General features: G+C 43.5%; 1 protein-coding gene across 7 annotated transcripts in view; it reads right to left on the reverse strand.

Annotated features, from left to right (window-relative positions):
* Positions 1-589: 589 nt before the first annotated feature.
* LOC123763686 (uncharacterized) overlaps positions 590-21909 on the reverse strand; it is a 252335-nt gene continuing 231015 nt past the window's right edge. For 5 of the 7 annotated variants that reach the window (XM_069304295.1, XM_069304290.1, XM_069304291.1 and 2 more), the window contains 2 exons: positions 2318-2755; positions 590-1103 (listed from right to left, as the gene is read on the reverse strand). In XM_069304295.1, coding sequence (XP_069160396.1) covers positions 2738-2755 — 18 coding nt within the window. In that variant the 3' untranslated portion in view covers positions 590-1103; positions 2318-2737. The remainder of the gene's footprint in view (positions 1104-2317; positions 2756-21909) is intronic. The other 2 variants (XM_069304296.1, XM_069304294.1) reach the window with 1 other exon arrangement.

The following is a 21909-nucleotide window of genomic DNA, read 5'->3' on the forward strand; positions in this document are numbered from 1 at the left end:
ATTAAGGAGCTGCCAGAAACGCTGCGCGTATTAGTTACTTTAGAAGAATGTAATCGCTATGTATCCTCACAATCCCAATGTACCTTCTTGTATATATATAAATAAATAAATAAATAAATAACTGCAAATAAAACAAATTATACATATAGGATATAAAACCAGCTGGGTGCAGCTGCCGGCTCGCCTGAGTGGGCTAATGAGCGGGCGCTCTAATTGGATGACGATTTGCATGTTTATTGTTTTCTTTTTATTTGGAGGGTGGGGGTTAGCGTTTCTTTGGCTCTGTTCAGATGTAGGTTGCAATTTTCACCAGTTGGAAGTTTGTATTGTTACGCCTACCTTTCTGTGGATATACCTCGGTCGATGGCAGAAGTGACATACTGTGCTCTAAATGTAGTGCTCATATGGCCATTGCTCCCTATGCCTTTCTGAGAGGGCCAGGTTCTGGCTCGTCGTCCCTGGTAGGCAGAACTCCCATAACTGATGTCTCCCAAACTAATAAAGCACTTATCAGTCTGGATAGCTTCAGGGAGCTGACGGGGCTCCCCACAGAATTTTTTTTAATTTAATAAGGGGGAAAACAATTGCATTTTATTTAAATAATATTATATTTTAATATTTTACAAGTTGTTGTTGTTGTTGTTGTTGTTGTAGATTTGCTACCTGGAACAATAAGTTCCAAGCAGTTCCAAGCAGCACGGGCTATGGTGAGCCAGTCATATTTTATAAATTTTAATTAATCCCCTGGAAAACACTTCAAATATTGAATAATGTCAATAAATTTTAGGCATTGAATACTTATGTATTATTTCAGAGAATTATTTCAGTAAGTAATTAATAAATCGATGTCATTTGTACAGCAAATCCTGATGCATGGTTTCAAGGTGAGAAAATGCAATTAATCTAAATTTATTCCATATAAAAATAAAACATGCTTACCCTCAAAAAATATAATATAAGAACCTTAAATACAAAACTGCTTTTTAATCAACCTGATGTCTTAATTCAAGAATTAAGAAATTATAAACACACATTTATAAACACAGTGACACTTCAACTTACGAATGCCCCTTTTTATGAACTTTTCGGGTTACGAGCCGTCTCTGGGAATGGATAAAATTCGTAAGCTGAGGTACCACTGTACTGTAAAACTAAATCATAAACAAACATAAAATAATTGAACTTAATTAGAGAATGTTAAGAAAGCCACGGAATTATATATACTGTAACTTTAAATCATGATCAACACACAAATATAATAATTCTGTGTGATGCAGTGCAATCAGAAAACTGTTGTGCGGTAGTTATTGTATTAGTCGCGATCAGAACAAGACAATTGGCCACATTGTCTTCCCCTTTATGCTTCTGTTCACCTAGCAGAAAACAGGGACCCAGGACAACTGATTTGCATTACATGTTGGGTAAATTTAATTGTTGGCCCCTTAATGATTAGGCCTCCTGTCATTTACTATCGAAATCATATTCTAAAAGATTGAACTTCCCTAATACACACACACACACAGTTTATCCATTATTGGAGAAAGCAAGCTTGCTATGCGCATCAAGGTCACCCTAAGCCAATGTCTGACCTTCTCCCAAGATGTTGCCTCAAGAAGAGGCAACACAACTGTTACCTCACTCCCAGACAACTATTTACTGCTAGGTGAACAGAGGTATTAGATAAGTGTTTATCCAAATGTTTTGTCCTTCCCGGGAATTGAAACCAGGACTACTCGGTTGTGAGGCAACTGTATACTATTGCATCTAACCACACAATTTGGAGAGATGACTGGAGACAAAATGGAACAAAAATGCCAAGTGTTGCTGAGGTTGCATTTTCACAATGTTTTATTAGGGTCACCAACTTTCTTATTTCTTCTTGGTGATGATGATAATTAAACACATTGCATAAAGGTGACCTGAGCTACACAAGGTATTTTTGTCCCATATAAAAATGGCAATATGTGGAATTAATAACTGCATTTTTACAACATAACTAAATAGCAATACAGTATTCCATATGAAATTTTAGCAAGAAAAATCCTCAGTTATACTGAATACTATTACATCAAACTTTACTGTCACTCCCACAAAAACTTGGAAACAAAATTTTAATCTCTGGCAGGAATGTGACAAAAAAAAAACAGAACAAAAAAAGAGGCAGATATAGGAGATTATATGTATATACAGTAAATAAAAGATCCATAATATAGTTTAAATGTGCAATAATATACTGGGTTTCCTACAGCCAGGGGAGAGGGAGTGTGCTAGGCTCATCAAGGTCCCCCCCCCCACCCTAGGCCAACTATATACTGACCTTCTCCCAGGACACAGCCCACAGCAGATGCCCAACTCCCAGGTACTGCACGTACTTGCTGCTTGGTGAACAGAGGCATCAGGCATACTTGATTATAAAAAAAAGTAACATATATCACTTTATTTCTTCGATAACTTGAAGTACCTCACACAAAGAGAAAATGAGATATTTATATATTGCATTACATTGCACATTTATGTATCTGACAGAAAATTCTACAACACTGGAAAGTTTTGATATATAAATAATGGAAAACAAAATTACATGTCAAATAAACATCAATGATGGAACCGGTAATAATTACCTTTAAAAGGTAAGAATGTACTCTGAGTAATACACACACACAGATGGCTTGCTACAGAATTGTCATTTTCCTACTGTTGTTTATCTGGAGGCGTACAATCACTGGCATCATCCCCTTTATTCATTGCTGTCATCCTGGAACAATGTAAATACCAGCATGACTTAGTATTTGACATTTTGTAATTTCAAATTAACAAATTTATTTATTTTTATACATTTATATAAAAAAGAAAACTGGGTTTGTGAGAGTATATAACATTAGTGTTCTTACATTCTTGCATAGCCACTAACATGCATAGAGTTTCAGGCCGGACCTTAATGTAACAGACACATTTATTCAGAGGTACATTGTAGCAAAATTTGAGTTTAATATAATAACTACATAAATTGAAGGAAATCATTACACTGGTGAAGCTGCATGTCTTAGGTACAGTACATACTAATATTGGGGTAAGTGGGTAGCACAAGATACAGTGCAAGTTTGAAGCACAAGGTAGGAAACTGTGAGGATGAAATTAAGTACTTATTGGTTTTACTTTTGAATGAAGCAGAAGTTGGACAATTTTGTAATTCATTAGGGGGGGGGGGGGTGAGTTCCATCTACTAGATCTTTTTTAATTGCATGGAGTGTTTGCACAGATTTAGTTTGACTCTTGAGATATCAAAGAGAGATTCGTTTCTGGTGTGGTGCTTATGAGTTCTATTACATCTATCAAGGAAGAGTTTCAGATCAGGATTAGCATTTAGGAACAAGGTTTTGTACATGTAAATAGCACAAGAGAATGTGTGGAGTGAGTGTATGTTTAGCATGTTTAGGGGATTTAAACAGAGAGGCTGTGTGTCTGCAAGGCAGAGTTTATTATAGTTCTGATAGCAGATTTTTGCTGGGTGATGATGGGCATGAGGTAATTTACAGTGGTTGAACCCCATTCGTAAGATAGGGATGGATTAGCAAGTAGTACAATGAGCGGAGAGCAGAGTGGGGAACATAATATCTGATTTTAGAGATTATGCCGACAGTTTTTGAGACTTTTTGTCTATGTTTTATAATAATAATAAATAATAATTTATTGTGTTGGGGCACAGGAAGCCAGAATGTATGCATACACATTAGACTTTATTGAGGTCCCCATCCCCCTCAAGGTCAAATTACTGACCCCACCCAGGATGCAATTCCACAACTAGCTGACTAACTCCTGAGTACCTACTTACTGCTAGGTAAACAGATCCATTAGGTGAAAGGAAATGTGCCTAACCATTTCTATTCCCACCAGGGTTTCGAACCGGGAATTCTTGATTGTGCGTTGAGAATGAAGCTGATTGTACTACCAGGATCCCGACTTTTGTATGTGGGTGTTGAAGTTTAGTCTCTTGTCTATGTAAAGTCAAAGGAACTTTCCATCATTTCTATGGCTAATGTTAACATTGTCTATCTGAAGGTGAGTCTGCTTTGATGATTTACTCCTAAATAAAATGCAGTAAGTCTTTTCTAAGTTTAGTGTAAATTTGTTGGTTAGTGGACTTTTTTTTAGTTAGTTACAATATTATTTAGTGTGTGGGGGTTGGGGTCTGAATAGATGAAGGTAGTATCGTCAGCAAATAGTATAAGTTTAAGAATGTTAGAGACATTTGGCAAATCACTGATGTATACAAGAAATAGGAGAAGTCCTAAGATGCTGCCCTGTGGCACTCCTACAGTTATTGGTAGAGTGAGAGAGGTTATGTTATTAAGACTACATATTCATGTCTGTCACTATGATCAAATTTTAGTTTAGAGCAAGGTAATGGGTACCATAGTGGTGAAATTAAAGCAAGAGGTAGTTATGGTTTACAGTGTCAAAGGCCTTTCTCAGGTCAATAAAGAGGCCAATTGGGAACTCCTTTTTGTCAGGGGCTGTGTAGATTACATCAAGCAGATTAATAATGACATAATTGGTACTCTTTTGGGAACGGAAGTCAAACTGGCAGGGACTTAATATATTAATTTTTACAAGGAAGGAGTAGAGCTGTTTGTAAATAATTTATTTGTATATTTTTGATAGTATCGGTAGATTTAATATTGGTCTGTAATTGTTTATGTCAGCTGTCTCTCTTCTTTTATGAACTGGTGTTAATATTGTTTTTTAAAGGAGATCAGGAAAAGTACAACACACTGAGTGAATTATGGATATAATGTTTGTCAGGCTGACTTGTAAAAGGAGTAATGTTAGAATAGCTGCCTGTGAGATTTGTAGTAACATGTGTCTGGGTCCCTGGGATTTTTCTGGCAAAATTAACACCAATTGATAAAAAGAAGGTATTATATTATATTGCCATTTTTAAGTTTGTTGCAAATGTGAAAACATCTTTGGTGACTTTTATCTGCTTGTTATGTGATTGCTGTTTTGAATTTTATTTATTTATTTATTTATTTATACATATACAGTAGAACCTCAAGCGACGAGCAGCTCCATTTACGAGCATTTTGAGTAACGAGCGAGCCACTCGCCAAAAATGTCTCGATTGACAAGATTCAGCTCCATTACCGAGAAAACAATGTGGTGCTTCCTAGAGTTCCCGCTGGTTCTCGCAAATTCTCGGATGTCTCCGATGATGCAAATCAAGGATTTTTTTTTTCAAGATGCTAATGATGCTTGGATATAAAGGGGTGACTGCTGTAATGTTGCAAAGCATTTATTTCTCTCTTTTTTTTAATATTTTTTTTTTAATTTGAAAAAAAGCACAAATGTCAAAAAGGTTCGTTCAGCGTATGTCAGGTAAGCTGATCATTTATTTAAAAAATCGAATATCATATTGATGGTTTTCGGTGGTGGATCGGATTAATTTCATTTCCATTATTTTAAATGGGGAAATTTGTTTTGAAAGATGAGCGTTTCACATGACGAGCTAGGTGCTGGAACGGATTAAATTCATTAATCGAGGCTCCATTGTATATACAAGAAGGTACACTGGGTTTATGAGAGTACATAGCATTGATGTTTTTACATTCAAAGTCACTAACGCACATAGCATTTCGGGCAGGTCCTTAACCCTTAACATGCTCGGGGTCTAATATCCTGCTATCCACACAGGCGCATGTCATTTTGAAAAAAAAAAAAATTTTTTTTTTTTGCTAATCTGTTAAGTTCTGTTCACTGATCACGGGAAAAATAAAAAAAAAATTCTATTGTACTTACTTTTGTTGCAATAGAGCCGAGAAGCTCTGCGATGACGTCACAATCTGCATGGTCGCTCATGCAGTACACGCCCGGGAGATGTTGCGCGCGGTCCTCAAACAGCCAGAGTTGCCACAAATATATTTTCGCGCTATTTATTTACAATGTCTAAGCGCATTTTATCTAATTTTTTTTCACTAATTGTGTTTCAAATACTGTTTGAACATATTTTGTATCAATAATTGTTGCATATTTGAGTATACACAGGCGCACACAAATGTTTTCAATTACGGCAATATAATGTCATTACAGTCTATTATATTATATGTTCTGCTTATATGTTTACATATTTACACACTCGCACACGCTATACACACTTTGAAGCACACTTAGAAGATTTCTAGACTGTGGTAGTCATTGAAGCAGTCGACAGCACATAATGGGATACCACACGTTTCACACCATGTTTGCACAAGCTTCCGTTTCTTGTCTCTACGTGTCGTTGTTTTACACACCAAGCAATCACGTTGGGCTATTGCACGCTTCACACCAGGTGGCAAATACTTAAGTTTGTGTGCTAGGAAGCCTTCAGTGTGAGCGAGGCGTGGAGTACCAGCATGCTGCAACAGTGGGTTTATGATGGGCCGCTGAATACCTGGGACATCTTTTGCAAACTTTCCTAATAACTGTATTGCAGCATCAAATACAAAGTCACGGAAAGTGGGCTTACGTCCAGTTCTCACAAGGTACATGTTGAAACAGTTCAGCATGCTCATGTCCACAAGATGGAAGAACACTTTTTTCGTCCACCTACATGTCTTCCGCACACACTCTGCAGTGCCAATCATCATGTCTGATTTATCAATCAACCGCATGTTGATATTATAGTCTAAAACACTGTCTGGCTTATATAGTGGTGCGTTTGTTTTATGGCTCACTTTCCCACTGTTCACCATTGTTCCATCATGAATTGTTGTCAACAAGTTCACCTCTCTTTTGTCTTTCCACCGAACTGACAGAATGTTATCACTTTTCCTTCTCTGACACTCACCAACTGCAATGTCGTTGTCAAACACAGGCATTTCCCTTCGTTGTGGCTTTACTGTACCAACCAATCCGGTTCTATTTTCTAGCAAGAACCGAGCTAGCAAGGGACTTGTATAGTAATTATCTGTGTATAAAATGTGTCCCTTGTTCATCCACGGAGCCATGATGGTCTTCACTACACTCCCCGAGAATCCATGTTCGTCGTTACCGGGAATGTCTACATCACTAGCCGAGTACAGAATCATGTGTAACACGTATCCTGTCTCACAATCACAAAGAACAAAAAATTTCAGGCCAAATCGGTTTCGTTTTGAGGGAATGTACTGTTTGAATGGAACACGTCCCTTGAAAAGTATGAGAGATTCATCAACCACCAGCTTCTGTGCTGGTACGTAAAAATCTCTGAATTTTCCAATAACATCATTCATGTAGTGCCTCACTCGCCACAGTCTATCATCAGGTGTTCGGTCCTGAACACTTCCAAAATGTAGACACCTGAGGAGTATCTGAAACCTGTCTCGTGACATATATTTCCCGAATAAAGGTGTTGGTATTGTCTTGTCCTTGCTCCAATAGTCATTTATTGCATGTTTGTGACAGTGCTTCATCAACAAACAGAGTGCCAAAAACACATACATTTCCGCCACTGTGGTATTTTTCCAACGCTGCAGTCGTGAAAATTCTGTGATTTCCCTCTCAATCAGGTAAGCAGCATGCAGGTTCGTTTGGTGTACAATGTATTCCATGAGTGGTTCATCATAGAATGCTGTAAAATATTCCATCTCAGCCATGTCCTCACCTTGGTTAGGGAAAAGGTTTGTAATCCCTACATCTTTATCGTCAAAGTGAGGAATATTAGGAATAAAATCGTCACCATCACTCCACTCAAGTACACCAGGCGTCCTGCGAGATGCAGAGGAAAGACGGCGAGGAAGCGATGCATACCGGCGACCAGGAGCTGAATACCGTCTGCGAGAAGCACGGCGGCTACGTGCACGTGAACACGAGGGTCTTGGTCCCTCATGTGGTGCCATGCGGTGGCGCTTGGCTGGGCGAGATGCTGCTGATGCGACAATTTCTCGCCCAGTTACACCACTGGTACCAGCCACAGGCTCAATAAAACTTTGATCTGAGTCACTAAACCCAGAAAAGGAGTCACCTCCCTCTGACTCGTCACCCTCAAACAGAAAATATCCACAGGAACTGTGAGGTCGTGGTAGAATTGGGGTAGAAAATGGGCGAGGAGGCATGGGAGAGCGTATAGGCCTCGCCATGGCATGGCGGTCATTTTCACTTTCACTGCTGCTGCTACTATCTCCCGACAACTGTGTATAATCCTCATCGTTGTCTGAATCGTCAAACACACTTTCTTCACCTTCAGAGAATAATTCGTGGGCTATTTGCTCTGGGGTGAGGGACTGAGTGATGCGTGCTCGTGAGGCGTTTGACCGTGCGCTCGCCATGGTGACTCTCGCTAAACTGAGGCCTCCCATGCCATCGGAGCGTGAGCTGGATTTTTTTCAAAATGGCCGCTGTTTACTAGAGCCCCTGGGCAGCGTATGGGACCCCCAGCTACACCGCGGGCCATTCAAATCGTGCGCGGTACCCATACACTTCATATGAAGTGAAGCGCAGTTGACTGGTAAAACGATTTACACTTCATATGAAGTGATGCGCACTTTAAGGGTTAATCTAACAGATAATTTTAAGTGGGTAATTTGTAGCAAAATTGAAAAAAGTTATCAGGTACAGGGGAACTTCGGTTTAAGAGTTGAATCCGTTCCTGGAGACAGCTCATAATCCGAAAACTCATAAACCGAAGCTAATTTCCCCATAAGAAATACTGTAATGGGAAATGAATTAATCTGTTCTTGACTATGCAAAAACCTCACTTCAAACTAAATTTTATACCTAATTCATCCAAATCTACACTACAAAAGTATGTTCAAGTTAACAAATCCATAAGGGCCGTGACGAGGATTCAAACCTGCGTCCGAGAGCATCCCAGACGCTGCCTTAATCGACTGAGCTACGACATGGTCAAAAGGAGTTGAAACCGAAGTTCAACTGAACTTACTGGATCCTGCAGCCTCTCCCAGCCACAAACCAGGGTTTTACACAACTCCCCCCATGCACTCGAGCTATGTCAATAGGCCATTCTCCCTCTTTGCCCTTACTTCATTACACACAGAAATCACAATTGTGTGATACATCAAATGAACAAATCCACAAGGGCCGTGACAAGTCGATTAAGGCAGCGTCTGGGATGCTCTCGGACGCAGGTTTGAATCCTCTTCACGGCCCTTGTGGATTTGTTCATTTGATGCATCACGCAATTGTGGTTTCTGTGTGTAATGAAGTAAGGGCAAAGAGGGAGAATGGCCTACTGACATAGCTCGAGTGCATGGGGGGAGTTGTGTAAAACCCTGGTTTGTGCCTCGGAAAGGCTGCAGGATCCAGTAAGTTCAGTAGAACTTCGGTTTCAACTATTTTTGACTGTCGTAGCTCAGTCGATTAAGGCAGCGTCTGGGATGCTCTTGGACGCAGGTTCGAATCCTCGTCACGGCCCTTGTGGATTTGTTCATTTGATGCATCACACAATTGTGATTTGTGTGTGTTATGTTCAAGTTATTACTTACCCTTATTACAAAACTCAGGCAAATCATAACATAGAACGAAAAGGCAATGTAAAGGATCTGGGTGTACTCATTTCGGAAGACCTTACCTTTAAAGAACACAATAAAGTGGCCGTTACAACTACAAGAAAAATGACAGGTTGGATAACAAGAACTTTTCACACTAGAGATGCTATACCGATGATGATACTTTTCAAAATGCTTGTTCACACAGAACGTTCACACAGAACAAGGTATTCACTTAAACAATCTCGAAACTTGTAAGTACTTATTGCTACCATGAGGTGCACCAGCCCAGGCTCCCAGTTGGCTCACCAAGTCAGTCCTGTTGTTGATACTGGTGCCTTCACATCTGCTTGTACTGTTTCCAGTCATGTTAGTTCACAGGCAAGCCTTGAACCTGTGGGGGACCATTTGCTTTATGTATTGTTTCCTGTGTAAGTGTAGGTATCACGTCTGTGTTTTGATTCTGGTTTGTTGAGTGTGCTTGGCTCATTTGGCATTTTGAGCTGCTTGTGCTTGGAGTTCTCTTTCCTGTGTGCCTGCTAATGCTGCCTTTCACAGCTAGAGCTTCCTTTTTCTGATTCAAATTCAAACGTTTATTCCAAACAATGAGTGTACAAAGAACATAAGAGTAATGTACAATTGTGGAGACATGAGTTACACATACCAATGAAGCCACTATTATGCAAAGTATTTTGGGCAAAACTTGATGTGTTCTATAGTTTGCCCCCGAGAGGCCGGACCATTGAGGTGGGAAGGCTAACCTGGGCTATTCAGGAATCTTGGATTCCTTTGCTTGGGCCCTTGGATGAGGATGTTCTTTGGTTGTGTTCTGGTGCACCGGGATTCATGTGTACTTCTTTACACAGCACACAGTGGTTGCCTCCTGTAGCCTAGTGGTGTAGGCTGTGGTTGGTGTTTGTTCTTCCAGTGTGTGACTCCAGTGTCTGGGGGATCTGCTTGGTTATGTTCCTTCAGATCCTGGGAATCCCTTGCAGGTCTCCATGTTTCTTGTAGAATGACTTGTCAAGCACGACTTTGCTGTTTGCGAGTTTGAAGAATATTGGTCATCTTTGCTATGTGACGACAATTTTTCTGCCCCTTCCATGCTGTTTGTTGAGTTGGTGACATTTATGACCTGGAGTCATGTGAAGTGTGTTCTCACTAGGTCTCTTCTGTAGGGGAGTGTGGCCCATTTTGCCGGCTCTTGGATGCAAGATTCGTGGGCTTTTCAGGTGGTTTCCCAAGGCCTTTGTTGGGGCTGATTGGTCCCTTCAAAGTATTCAGGGTCAGGCCTCTGAGTCTAGAGTCCTCCTAAGCACTCTGTCAGGTCATTGCAGATTGGTTGACTTCAGGTGTAGTCGAGCCAAATTTGTCCCTTCAGTGGGTATTCCAGTTGTTCCCAATCCTGCAGCAGGACTTAGCAGACCTCCGATACATCCTCAATCTTTTGAGTCTGAAGATCAAGCTCTCTCACCAGTCTGCCCAGAGTTGGTAGTAAAGTCTTTTCCTTCGGGCACACAGCACGAAGTGAGAGTTGTGGCTGTGGGGCATGCCAAGAGGAGGATTCAGCCCCCTCTTGTCTCAGCTATCCATCTTCACTCCAATTGCTCCTCAATTGGAGTGAAGTTTACTATTTTAGTTTAGGCAATGGTTCATTGCCTAAACCAAGGGCGATTTCTTCAGTCTGTCCCTCTTTGGAGCTGGATTCGTTGAGTGACTCGGCTTCTGGCTTTTGAAGCATGTCTATCACTATTTGTGTGGTTTGCAGGTGGCTCATTTGTTAGTTTTCCACCTGTGTCTTTCTTATCTTTCGACTTTGGTGGAGCAGTTGTTGCTTGTGTTCATTGTCATCACCTCCACTGTACCATTCCGCAAGTTATCTCGTACATTTTCTACCTCCGGCCTTCTTATGCAACCCATCCTCCTGTTTCGATAGTACCTATTGTGACAGTCGTCAATAATCACGAATTCGTATATACTTAGCATTTAGTTAGTACTGTATCCACTCAATTTAACGGCCTATATGGGGCTGTACCATGGTCGTTATTTCCGGAGCTCCGTTATTTCCAAAGTTAAGTCGGGTCGGGTAATTTTTCAAGTAACATTCCGGTAGGATATATTTTATACTGTATAACTAAAATTAAATAAAGTTCATTGTGTAATTGCGTTCCAGTTTAGTGCCACGCCGATGATTAAGCCAGCTGGTGGCTGCTGCATGGATGATGTGTGAACATGGTCTGATCAAGTCCAGATGGGAGGGAAAAAATTGACTTAAACTTCGTATTGTATGACTTTGACTTTGTATTGCAAAATATTTCATGTATCAATCAGTGATTGTTAATATTTTCTCAATAAAATTTTAGAGATGTGTTTTGTTTTACCCTGAACAGTGTAGGTAATGTATTTTTAATGTTATGACACAGGCTGTGGCGGCCAGGCCATACAATGGCGATCGAGCCTTGTCACTGAGAGCTAGCCAAGACGAAATATTTTGAGCTCACCTTTTCTCTGCTAATGATAGAATATACATTTGCAGAGACTAATATGTAGCTTTTGTTGAAAAGAAAATTTATATGTTGTAATACTACAAAAAAATTGGTAAATTGACTTACTTTTATTGAAGCTGAAGATTACGAAGCTGTGAAGATTACGTCATCCTCTACAGCGCTTGTTTTATATTGTTCAGTACAGTTTTATATAGTTTATATTGTATACAGGGTACATACAGTATGTACACTTATTTTCAGGCATTCACTTCACACAACAGCTAGGCTTAATACTAATTCACACGAGTTCTAATTCTACTTCACAATTTAAAATTATTTTTACTGTATATTTACACTGTACAGTATCCTTTTGTCAAGGCTTAATTAATCATTAACACTTACAATACTGTATTCTATCAACATTTTTACACAAATTTATATGCCTTTCAATCATATTTTATCTCGTTTGCGGATGCTCCACGACTTGTTGATACGGCGGATGCAACATGGTTTGTAGGGCATTCGTTGCCGGCAAATGCTAGATGACTTGTCAATAGGAATTCAGCATCGGCGGGTGCAGCATGGTTTGTAGAGCATTCATTGCTGGTGGAGGCTGCACGACTTGTTGATGGGAATTCAGCATCGGCGGGTGCAGCATGGCTTGTAGACGAAGATTTTTCACGAACCGTTGAAACCATGAATTTATCTATTTTTGTCTGAATCTGATTTTCTCTGGCTAATGTTCTGAGACCTTGCTTAACCCTTAAAGTGCGCATCACTTCATATGAAGTGTAAATCGTTTTACCAGTCAACTGCGCTTCACTTCATATGAAGTGTATGGGTACCGCGCACGATTTGAATGGCCCGCGGTGTAGCTGGGGGTCCCATACGCTGCCCAGGGGCTCTAGTAAACAGCGGCCATTTTGAAAAAAAATCCAGCTCACGATCCGATGGCATGGGAGGCCTCAGTTTAGCGAGAGTCACCATGGCGAGCGCACGGTCAAACGCCTCACGGGCACGCACCACTCAGTCCCTCACCCCAGAGCAAATAGCCCACGAATTATTCTCTGAAGGTGAAGAAAGTGTGTTTGACGATTCAGACAACGATGAGGATTATACACAGTTGTCGGGTGATAGTAGCAGCAGCAGTGAAAGTGAGAATGACCGCCATGCCATGGCGAGGCCTATACGCTCTCCCATGCCTCCTCGCCCATTTTCTACCCCAATTCTACCACGACCTCACAGTTCCTGTGGATATTTTCTGTTTGAGGGTGACGAGTCAGAGGGAGGTGACTCCTTTTCTGGGTTTAGTGACTCAGATCAAAGTTTTATTGAGCCTGTGGCTGGTACCAGTGGTGTAACTGGGCGAGAAATTGTCGCGTCAGCAGCATCTCGCCCGGCCAAGCGCCACCGCATGGCACCACATGAGGGACCAAGACCCTCGTGTTCACGTGCACCCACCTCACGTGCACCCACCTCACGTGCACGTAGCCGCCGTGCTTCTCGCAGACGGTATTCAGCTCCTGGTCGCCGGTATGCATCGCTTCCTCGCCGTCTTTCCTCTGCATCTCGCAGGACGCCTGGTGTACTTGAGTGGAGTGATGGTGACGATTTTATTCCTAATATTCCTCACTTTGACGATAAAGATGTAGGGATTACAAACCTTTTCCCTAATCAAGGTGAGGACATGGCTGAGATGGAATATTTTACAGCATTCTATGATGAACCACTCATGGAATACATTGTACACCAAACGAACCTGCATGCTGCTTACCTGATTGAGAGGGAAATCACAGAATTTTCACGACTGCAGCGTTGGAAAAATACCACAGTGGCGGAAATGTATGTGTTTTTGGCACTCTGTTTGTTGATGAAGCACTGTCACAAACATGCAATAAATGACTATTGGAGCAAGGACAAGACAATACCAACACCTTTATTCGGGAAATATATGTCACGAGACAGGTTTCAGATACTCCTCAGGTGTCTACATTTTGGAAGTGTTCAGGACCGAACACCTGATGATAGACTGTGGCGAGTGAGGCACTACATGAACGATGTTATTGGAAAATTCAGAGATTTTTACGTACCAGCACAGAAGCTGGTGGTTGATGAATCTCTCATACTTTTCAAGGGACGTGTTCCATTCAAACAGTACATTCCCTCAAAACGAAACCGATTTGGCCTGAAATTTTTTGTTCTTTGTGATTGTGAGACAGGATACGTGTTACACATGATTCTGTACTCGGCTAGTGATGTAGACATTCCCGGTAACGACGAACATGGATTCTCGGGGAGTGTAGTGAAGACCATCATGGCTCCGTGGATGAACAAGGGACACATTTTATACACAGATAATTACTATACAAGTCCCTTGCTAGCTCGGTTCTTGCTAGAAAATAGAACCGGATTGGTTGGTACAGTAAAGCCACAACGAAGGGAAATGCCTGTGTTTGACAACGACATTGCAGTTGGTGAGTGTCAGAGAAGGAAAAGTGATAACATTCTGTCAGTTCGGTGGAAAGACAAAAGAGAGGTGAACTTGTTGACAACAATTCATGATGGAACAATGGTGAACAGTGGGAAAGTGAGCCATAAAACAAACGCACCACTATATAAGCCAGACTGTGTTTTAGACTATAATATCAACATGCGGTTGATTGATAAATCAGACATGATGATTGGCACTGCAGAGTGTGTGCGGAAGACATGTAGGTGGACGAAAAAAGTGTTCTTCCATCTTGTGGACATGAGCATGCTGAACTGTTTCAACATGTACCTTGTGAGAACTGGACGTAAGCCCACTTTCCGTGACTTTGTATTTGATGCTGCAATACAGTTATTAGGAAAGTTTGCAAAAGATGTCCCAGGTATTCAGCGGCCCATCACAAACCCACTGTTGCAGCATGCTGGTACTCCACGCCTCGCTCACACTGAAGGCTTCCTAGCACACAAACTTAAGTATTTGCCACCTGGTGTGAAGCGTGCAATAGCCCAACGTGATTGCTTGGTGTGTAAAACAACGACACGTAGAGACAAGAAACGGAAGCTTGTGCAAACATGGTGTGAAACGTGTGGTATCCCATTATGTGCTGTCAACTGCTTCAATGACTACCACAGTCTAGAAATCTTCTAAGTGTGCTTCAAAGTGTGTATAGCGTGTGCGAGTGTGTAAATATGTAAACATATAAGCAGATAGCGTGTGCGTGTGTGTAAATATATACAAATATAAGCAGAACATACAATATAATAGACTGTAATGACATATTATATTGCCGTAATTGAAAACATTTGTGTGCGCCTGTGTATACTCAAATATGCAACAATTATTGATACAAAATATGTTCAAACAGTATTTGAAACACAATTAGTGAAAAAAAATTAGATAAAATGCGCTTAGACATTGTAAATAAATAGCGCGAAAATATATTTGTGGCAACTCTGGCTGTTTGAGGACCGCGCGCAACACCTCCCGGGCGTGTACTGCATGAGCGAACATGCAGATTGTGACGTCATCACCGAGCTTCTCGGCTCTATTGCAACAAAAGTAAGTACAATAGAATTTTTTTTTTATTTTTCCCGTGATCAGTGAACAGAACTTAACAGATTAGCAAAAAAAAAAAATTTTTTTTTTTTTTCAAAATGACATGCGCCTGTGTGGATAGCAGGACCCCGAGCATGTTAAGGGTTAAAAGCTGTAAAGTGTACATAAAAATTTCCAACAACCTCATGTTTACTTTTTCTTGAAAATTTAACGAATTCCTCAATTCGTTCCAATCTTTTTTGATATCCGACACCTCTAGGCAGAGCCTCACCAACATCGTCCAAGTCATCATCAGAGTCATCAGAGTCATTTCCAAGAACACTTTCAGCAATTTGTTCTTCAATTAACCCTTACACTGCTCAGGGGTCCTGGGGACATTTACACCCCTGTGCGCAAGAAAAAAAAAATCAAATTTTTTTTTTCGTCTTTAAACATGTTAATTTGTGTCCCCTGAGCACAGAAAAAATAAAAAAAAAATCGTAGGTGACATATTTTGGGCGTAATTGGCTGAGAAAATCTGGCAAAAAGTGGGCGTTGACAGAGCGGTCGTCAGACCCGGTCAGCGTCACCCGCGCTGACAGATGGGAGTTGCCACAAAGATATTATTACCTAATTGTTTCAATGTCTCCGATTGATTTTTTCTTAGTTTTTTTGCAGTAATATTATTCAATAGTGTGTATTGTAATATATTTATATAATAAAAGTGGTGAATAATCGCTATACTCAAAAGTATGATGTGCATATTAGTGATTCAATTATTATGTTTATAAAACAATAAACAAATAGTTTTGCTGCTATTGCACTCTATACACAGGTTATATATAAATATCTGCATGTTTTGGTCACCATAACGAACCACTAAGTTGGTATTAAGAGTCGAAAAGCAACGAAGAGTTACCGCCACACACCAGCCAGCCACTCGCTGCCACTCCCTCAACACACGCACTAAACTTTCTCCCCCAACAATACCAGTTGTGGTGTTATTACACTATATACAGACATTATATATAAGTATGTATATATTTTGTTCACCACAACTGTACAGCTAAGCTGATATAGTTAGTTCAGGCACTAAGAGTCGTCGCTATACACAGATGGCGGCTGGCGGCTCCCTCACTCTTTCAAAGTCACACGCACTAAACTTTCTCCCCCAACAATACCTTTTGCAGTGTTATTACCCTATATACACATATTATATATAAGTATCTACATGTTTTATGCACCGTAACTGTACACCTAAGCTTGTAGTGCGCCCAAAGAGCATAGTGGCCACCCTCTACACAGCTAGTAAGTAAGTAATTATCAAAAGAAGGCACCAAACCGGGAAGGCTATGTAGCACCATCAAATACGCAAAATAATCAGAGGGTGCTAAATATCACCAAGGATGCCAATATGAGAACAAAAACGCATAAGGCGAACGATATCAAAAGTATCCGAGTCACCAAGAATTCTATCGAGGGACAGGTGACCGCGAGGGGCGGTCGGAAAGCAAGACACACGCTCGTCCTGGAAGTCAGGACATTCAAGAAGGACATGCACGACCGTAAGAGGGACAATGCAACTAGGACAATAAGGAGCAGGGCGGCGCTCCAAGTGACCATGGGTTAAGCGAGTATGGCCAATACGCAACCTCGCCAGAGCTGTTTCCCACCGCCGGTTACGGTGGAAGGAGGACGGCCACGAGGAAACACAACATTTAAGAGTACGTAGCTTGTTACCAGTAACAGACAACCAAGAAGCCTGCCAACGGGTAAGGACTGAGGAATGCATAACCGGGTAAAAGTCGGAATACGGAATGCCTTTACGAGAGATGGGACAAGAGCGGACAGCTTCCTTAGCGGCAGCATCCGCACGCTCATTTAAAGACACACCAATATGGCTGGGAACCCAACAAAACTCATCCGACTTAAATTTACTGTGAACGAGAAACAGCCAATGCTGGATCTCGACAACTACCGGATGAACTGGATTAAAGGACCCGAGAGCCATGAGGGCACTACGAGAGTCAACAACAACCACAAAGGAAGACTGACAACGAGAAAGCAGGAGACGAAGAGCATAGAGAATAGCATAAAGTTCCGCTGTAAAGATGCTAGTCTCCGGAGGCAAGCGACACATATAAGTGCGATCAGGAAAAACAACAGAGTAGCCAACACCGTCCGCTGACTTAGACCCATCGGTGAAGACAAAAACGGAGCAGGAGTGAGAAGAAAAGTGCTCGAGGAAAAGGCGTTTTAGAACCGTAGGAGGGGTAAAAGCTTTAGTGATACGGGTCAAGGAAGTACAAAACCGCGGAAGAGGGACCCTCCACGGGGGCAAAGAAGGAACAACACGAGGAGAAACATCAGAAATACGAACGGAGAGAGAATCCTGTAGGCGAGATAACCGGACAGAAAGAGGGAGGTGGTGAAGAGGAACAGGAACCGCAGGAGGGGTAAAAGTTAAAGCACGACAGAGGCGAGAGGAAGGATGTTGCAAGGACCGCGCAAGATAGCGAAGACAGTAGCGATCACGGCGGTCCTGGAGAGACAGGAAGCCATGCAGTGTCAACATACAAGCTAAGGATGGGAGTCGAACGAAAGGCACCAGAACTGAGGCGCAACCCAGTATGGTGCAAAGCATCAAGACGGCGAAGAGTAGAAGGAGAAGCAGACGAGTAAGCAGGGCAACCATAATCGAGCTTAGACAGGACGAGAGAGGAATGTAAAGCAAGGAGAGTGCGCCTATCTGCCCCCCAAGAAGTATGGGACAAGACCCGAAGGAGGGTAAGGGCCTTAGAGCACTCAACACGGAGGTAAGAGATATGGGGAGACCAAGACAAACGAGTGTCAAGGAATAACCCCAAAAGCTTCGCGGAATCTTTGTATTCAAGGGGATGACCATAAAGTGACAAAGAGGGACGAAGAACAACCCGTTTCCGCGTAAAAGTCATGGCACAAGTCTTAGAAGTAGAGAACTTGAAGCCATGACCTGTGGCCCAAGACGACACGGCATCAATTGCAAGTTGAAGCCGGCGTTGAAGGAGAGGCGAATCATCACCCTGACAACAAAGGGTAAGATCATCGACATAGAGAGCGGAGAAGACACCAGAAGGAAGAGAGGAAAGAAGACCATTGAGGGCAACCAGAAAAAGAGTAGTTCTCAGAACACTACCCTGGGGCACACCTTCGTATTGCTGAAAAGAGGGAGAGAGAGCTGTACCAAGGCGCACCCGAAAGGAACGACGAGAGAGGAAGCTGCGGAGAAAGAGAGGGAGATGACCACGAAGGCCAAAAGAATGAAGTTGAGATAGGATATGATAACGCCAAGTGGTGTCGTAAGCCTTTTCTAGGTCAAAAAGGACGGCAACAACGGAGGTCTTCGCAGCAAAAGCAGTACGAATATAGACCTCCAAGTTCACCAGGACATCTGTCGTGTTGCGGCACTTGCGGAAACCAAATTGAGAAGGGGAGAGGAGGTGATGGTGTTCCAGGAACCACATCAGACGAACGTTAACCATACGTTCAAAGAGTTTGCAGACACAACTTGTGAGAGCAATAGGGCGAAAGTCCTTAGGGGAAGTACCCAGAGACCCCGGTTTGCGAACAGGGAGGACAACGGCATCGAGCCAGTCCTCAGGGACTGACGACGACTCCCAGATCCGATTATACAGACTCAGTAAATACTGAGACGTGCTCGGAGGGAGATGGCGAAGCATCTCATAATGAATACCATCGGAGCCCGCCGCCGTAGAACCGCAGAGGGCCAGGGCAGAACGAAGTTCAGAGAGAGAGAAGGGATCATTATAGGGAAGCTGAAGATGAGTGCAGAAATCTAAAGGACGAGACTCAAGGACAGGTTTACGAAGAAGGAAAGACTGGGGAAGATGAAGACCAGAGCTAACAGAAGAAAAGTGGGAACCCAGTTCGGAAGCGACCTGCAACGGGTCCGCCACAAGAGTATCACGGAGGTGAAGGACCGGTGAAACATCGGGAACGAACTTACCCGCTATCTTGCGGATACGCTTCCAGATCTGGGCCAGAGGGGTCTCGGACGTAATTTTTGAGACATAAGATGCCCAACATTCACGTTTAGCCGTGCGGATGGCCCTACGGGCCACCGCACTCGCTTTCCGAAAGAAAAGAAAAGAATCGGTCGTCTGCCTACGGCGGTGCCTCTTCCAGGCTGCACGCTTACAGCGGACAGCCCGAGCACAGTCCGCATTCCACCAGGGAACGCACTTCCGTGGACCCCGAGAGAAAGAGCGAGGAATAGAGCGGAGGGCAGCGTTGAAGACAGTGTCATGAAAAAGGAGGAGAGCGCGAGAGAGAGGCAGAAGGGAAAGGTCAGAGAGAGCAGCACTGAGGGTAAATAGGGTCCAGTCTGCCTTAGCAAACTGCCACCTAGGGAAAGAGAGGGAAGGGCAAAAAGAGAAAAAGGAAACAAGGATGGGGAAATGATCACTTCCATGGAGGTCATCAAGAACCTGCCACGTGAAATCTAAGTAAAGAGAAGAAGAGCAGAGAGAAAGATCAAGACAAGAAAGGGTGCGAGTCCGAGAGTCCAAATGAGTGGGCTCACCAGAATTCAGAAGAGACAGGGAAGAAGAGAGGAGAAACGGCTCAAGGAGGCGACCCCGGGTATTCGTCAGAACGTCACCCCAAAGAGAATGACGACAATTGAAGTCACCCAGCAGGAGCACAGGCTCCGGCAAGGAGTCTAGGAGGTGTTTCAAATCAGGAAGAGAGAGCGGGACACTCGGGTGGAGATAAATGGAACAAACTGTGTACCATTTCCCCACAAAGATACGAGCAGCAGAACAATGGAGAGGCGAAGGAAAAAGTAAAGGAACAAAGGGAACATCAGCCCGAATCAAGAGAGCAGAAGAATTAGAAGCCCCAGCAATGGCTGGGGGGGGGGGAGAGAAAGGAATAGCCACGAAAACGGCCAGGACGAGCACCAAGCATTGGCTCCTGGAGACAGACACAAAGGGGCGAAAACCGCGAAAGCAGAAGTTGGAGTTCGAGGAAATTGGCGTAATAACCTCGAACGTTCCATTGAAGAATGGACAACGACGAGAAGAGAAAGGACAAAAACAGAAAACAAGGAAGAAACAAAGGCGAAAGAGCAACAGAGCACGTTAAAGAATATCAGGGTCGGGATCAGGGTCAGCAAAGTCAGGGTTAGGGGGCATGGGTAAACTGAGCAAAGACGGAGGGAAGGAAACGGGAGAACAGATCAGGGTGGGCGGGCAGGGTCCGGAGGAGGAGGAGGAAGAGGAGGAGACAACGGAGAGGAGCAGTCAAGGACAGCAGCAGGAAGAGGGGGAGTAGAAAGAGGGGAGCGCACCCCAGCAAGAGCAGCAACCGAAAGGGAAGCAGGGGCCAAAGAAACCTCCATAGCAGGAACAGGGGGCGCAAGCAGTGAAACGGGAGGGGAAGGAGCAACAGAGCCAGAAGGAGGAGCTGAGGAAGAAAGCGAAGCCTTCTTACCCGCCGGGGAAGAGGAAGGAGAGGAGCCAGGCTTACGCTTCTGACTTAAAGAGACCGGTGTCCCAGCAACTACGTACCGGGCAACGGATTCCAGTGTCTCAACAGGAGAAGCCGAACGAGAGCACACACGACAGCCGTTAGGAGAGCGATGGACATCCGCCCGCACCGACAGGCGGTGGGGATGGAGGAAGAGGATGGGAAGGAGGATCGGAGGGGGACGAGGAAGAAGACACAGAAGACACGACAGACCGGGTAGAAGGAAGGGGAACCCCAGACAGAGGACCAGGAGGAGGATCCTTCGGGAGAGAACCCAAAGGAACAGAGGAGGGGGCAGTGGGCGCATCAGGGTCCAAGGCCCGGAAACGGTTGTGAGTCTGAGGAAGGCGGGAAGGACGAGGAGAGGAAGAGCGCAACACGCGAGCATAAGAGATATTAGCATAAGGCGGGAGCCGGCGAACCTGGCGCCTCGCCTCAGGAAAAGATAAACGCTCCCGGTGCTTCAGGTTGAGGACGGCTGCCTCAAGCTTGTAATGGACACACGCACGGGAGAAGGTAGGATGGGCCTCACCGCAGTTGAGGCAACGAGCCTGGGGAGAAGTGCACTCCGACTTAGAGTGACCTTCGCCACCACACAAAGGACAGAGAGAGACAGTCCCGGAGCAGCGGAGGGCACCATGCCCAAACCTCCAGCACTTGTTGCAGAGCCGAGGAGAAGGAATGTACTCCTGGACAGAGCACCTGGCACCAGCAAGAATGACAGAGGGTGGAAGGGTCCTACCATCAAAGGTAATCTTCACAACCCGGAGGGGTTGACGGCGACTACCACGAGGGGGACGAGTAAACGTGTCCACCTGGAGAATAGAATGGCCCTGGGCAGCGAGGATATGGCGAATATCGTCGTGGCAGTCGCGCAGGTCCCGAACACCGGTCGCAACATGGGGCG

Source organism: Procambarus clarkii, chromosome 52 (genome assembly GCF_040958095.1).
Source record: "Procambarus clarkii isolate CNS0578487 chromosome 52, FALCON_Pclarkii_2.0, whole genome shotgun sequence".
Lineage (NCBI taxonomy): Eukaryota > Metazoa > Arthropoda > Malacostraca > Decapoda > Cambaridae > Procambarus > Procambarus clarkii.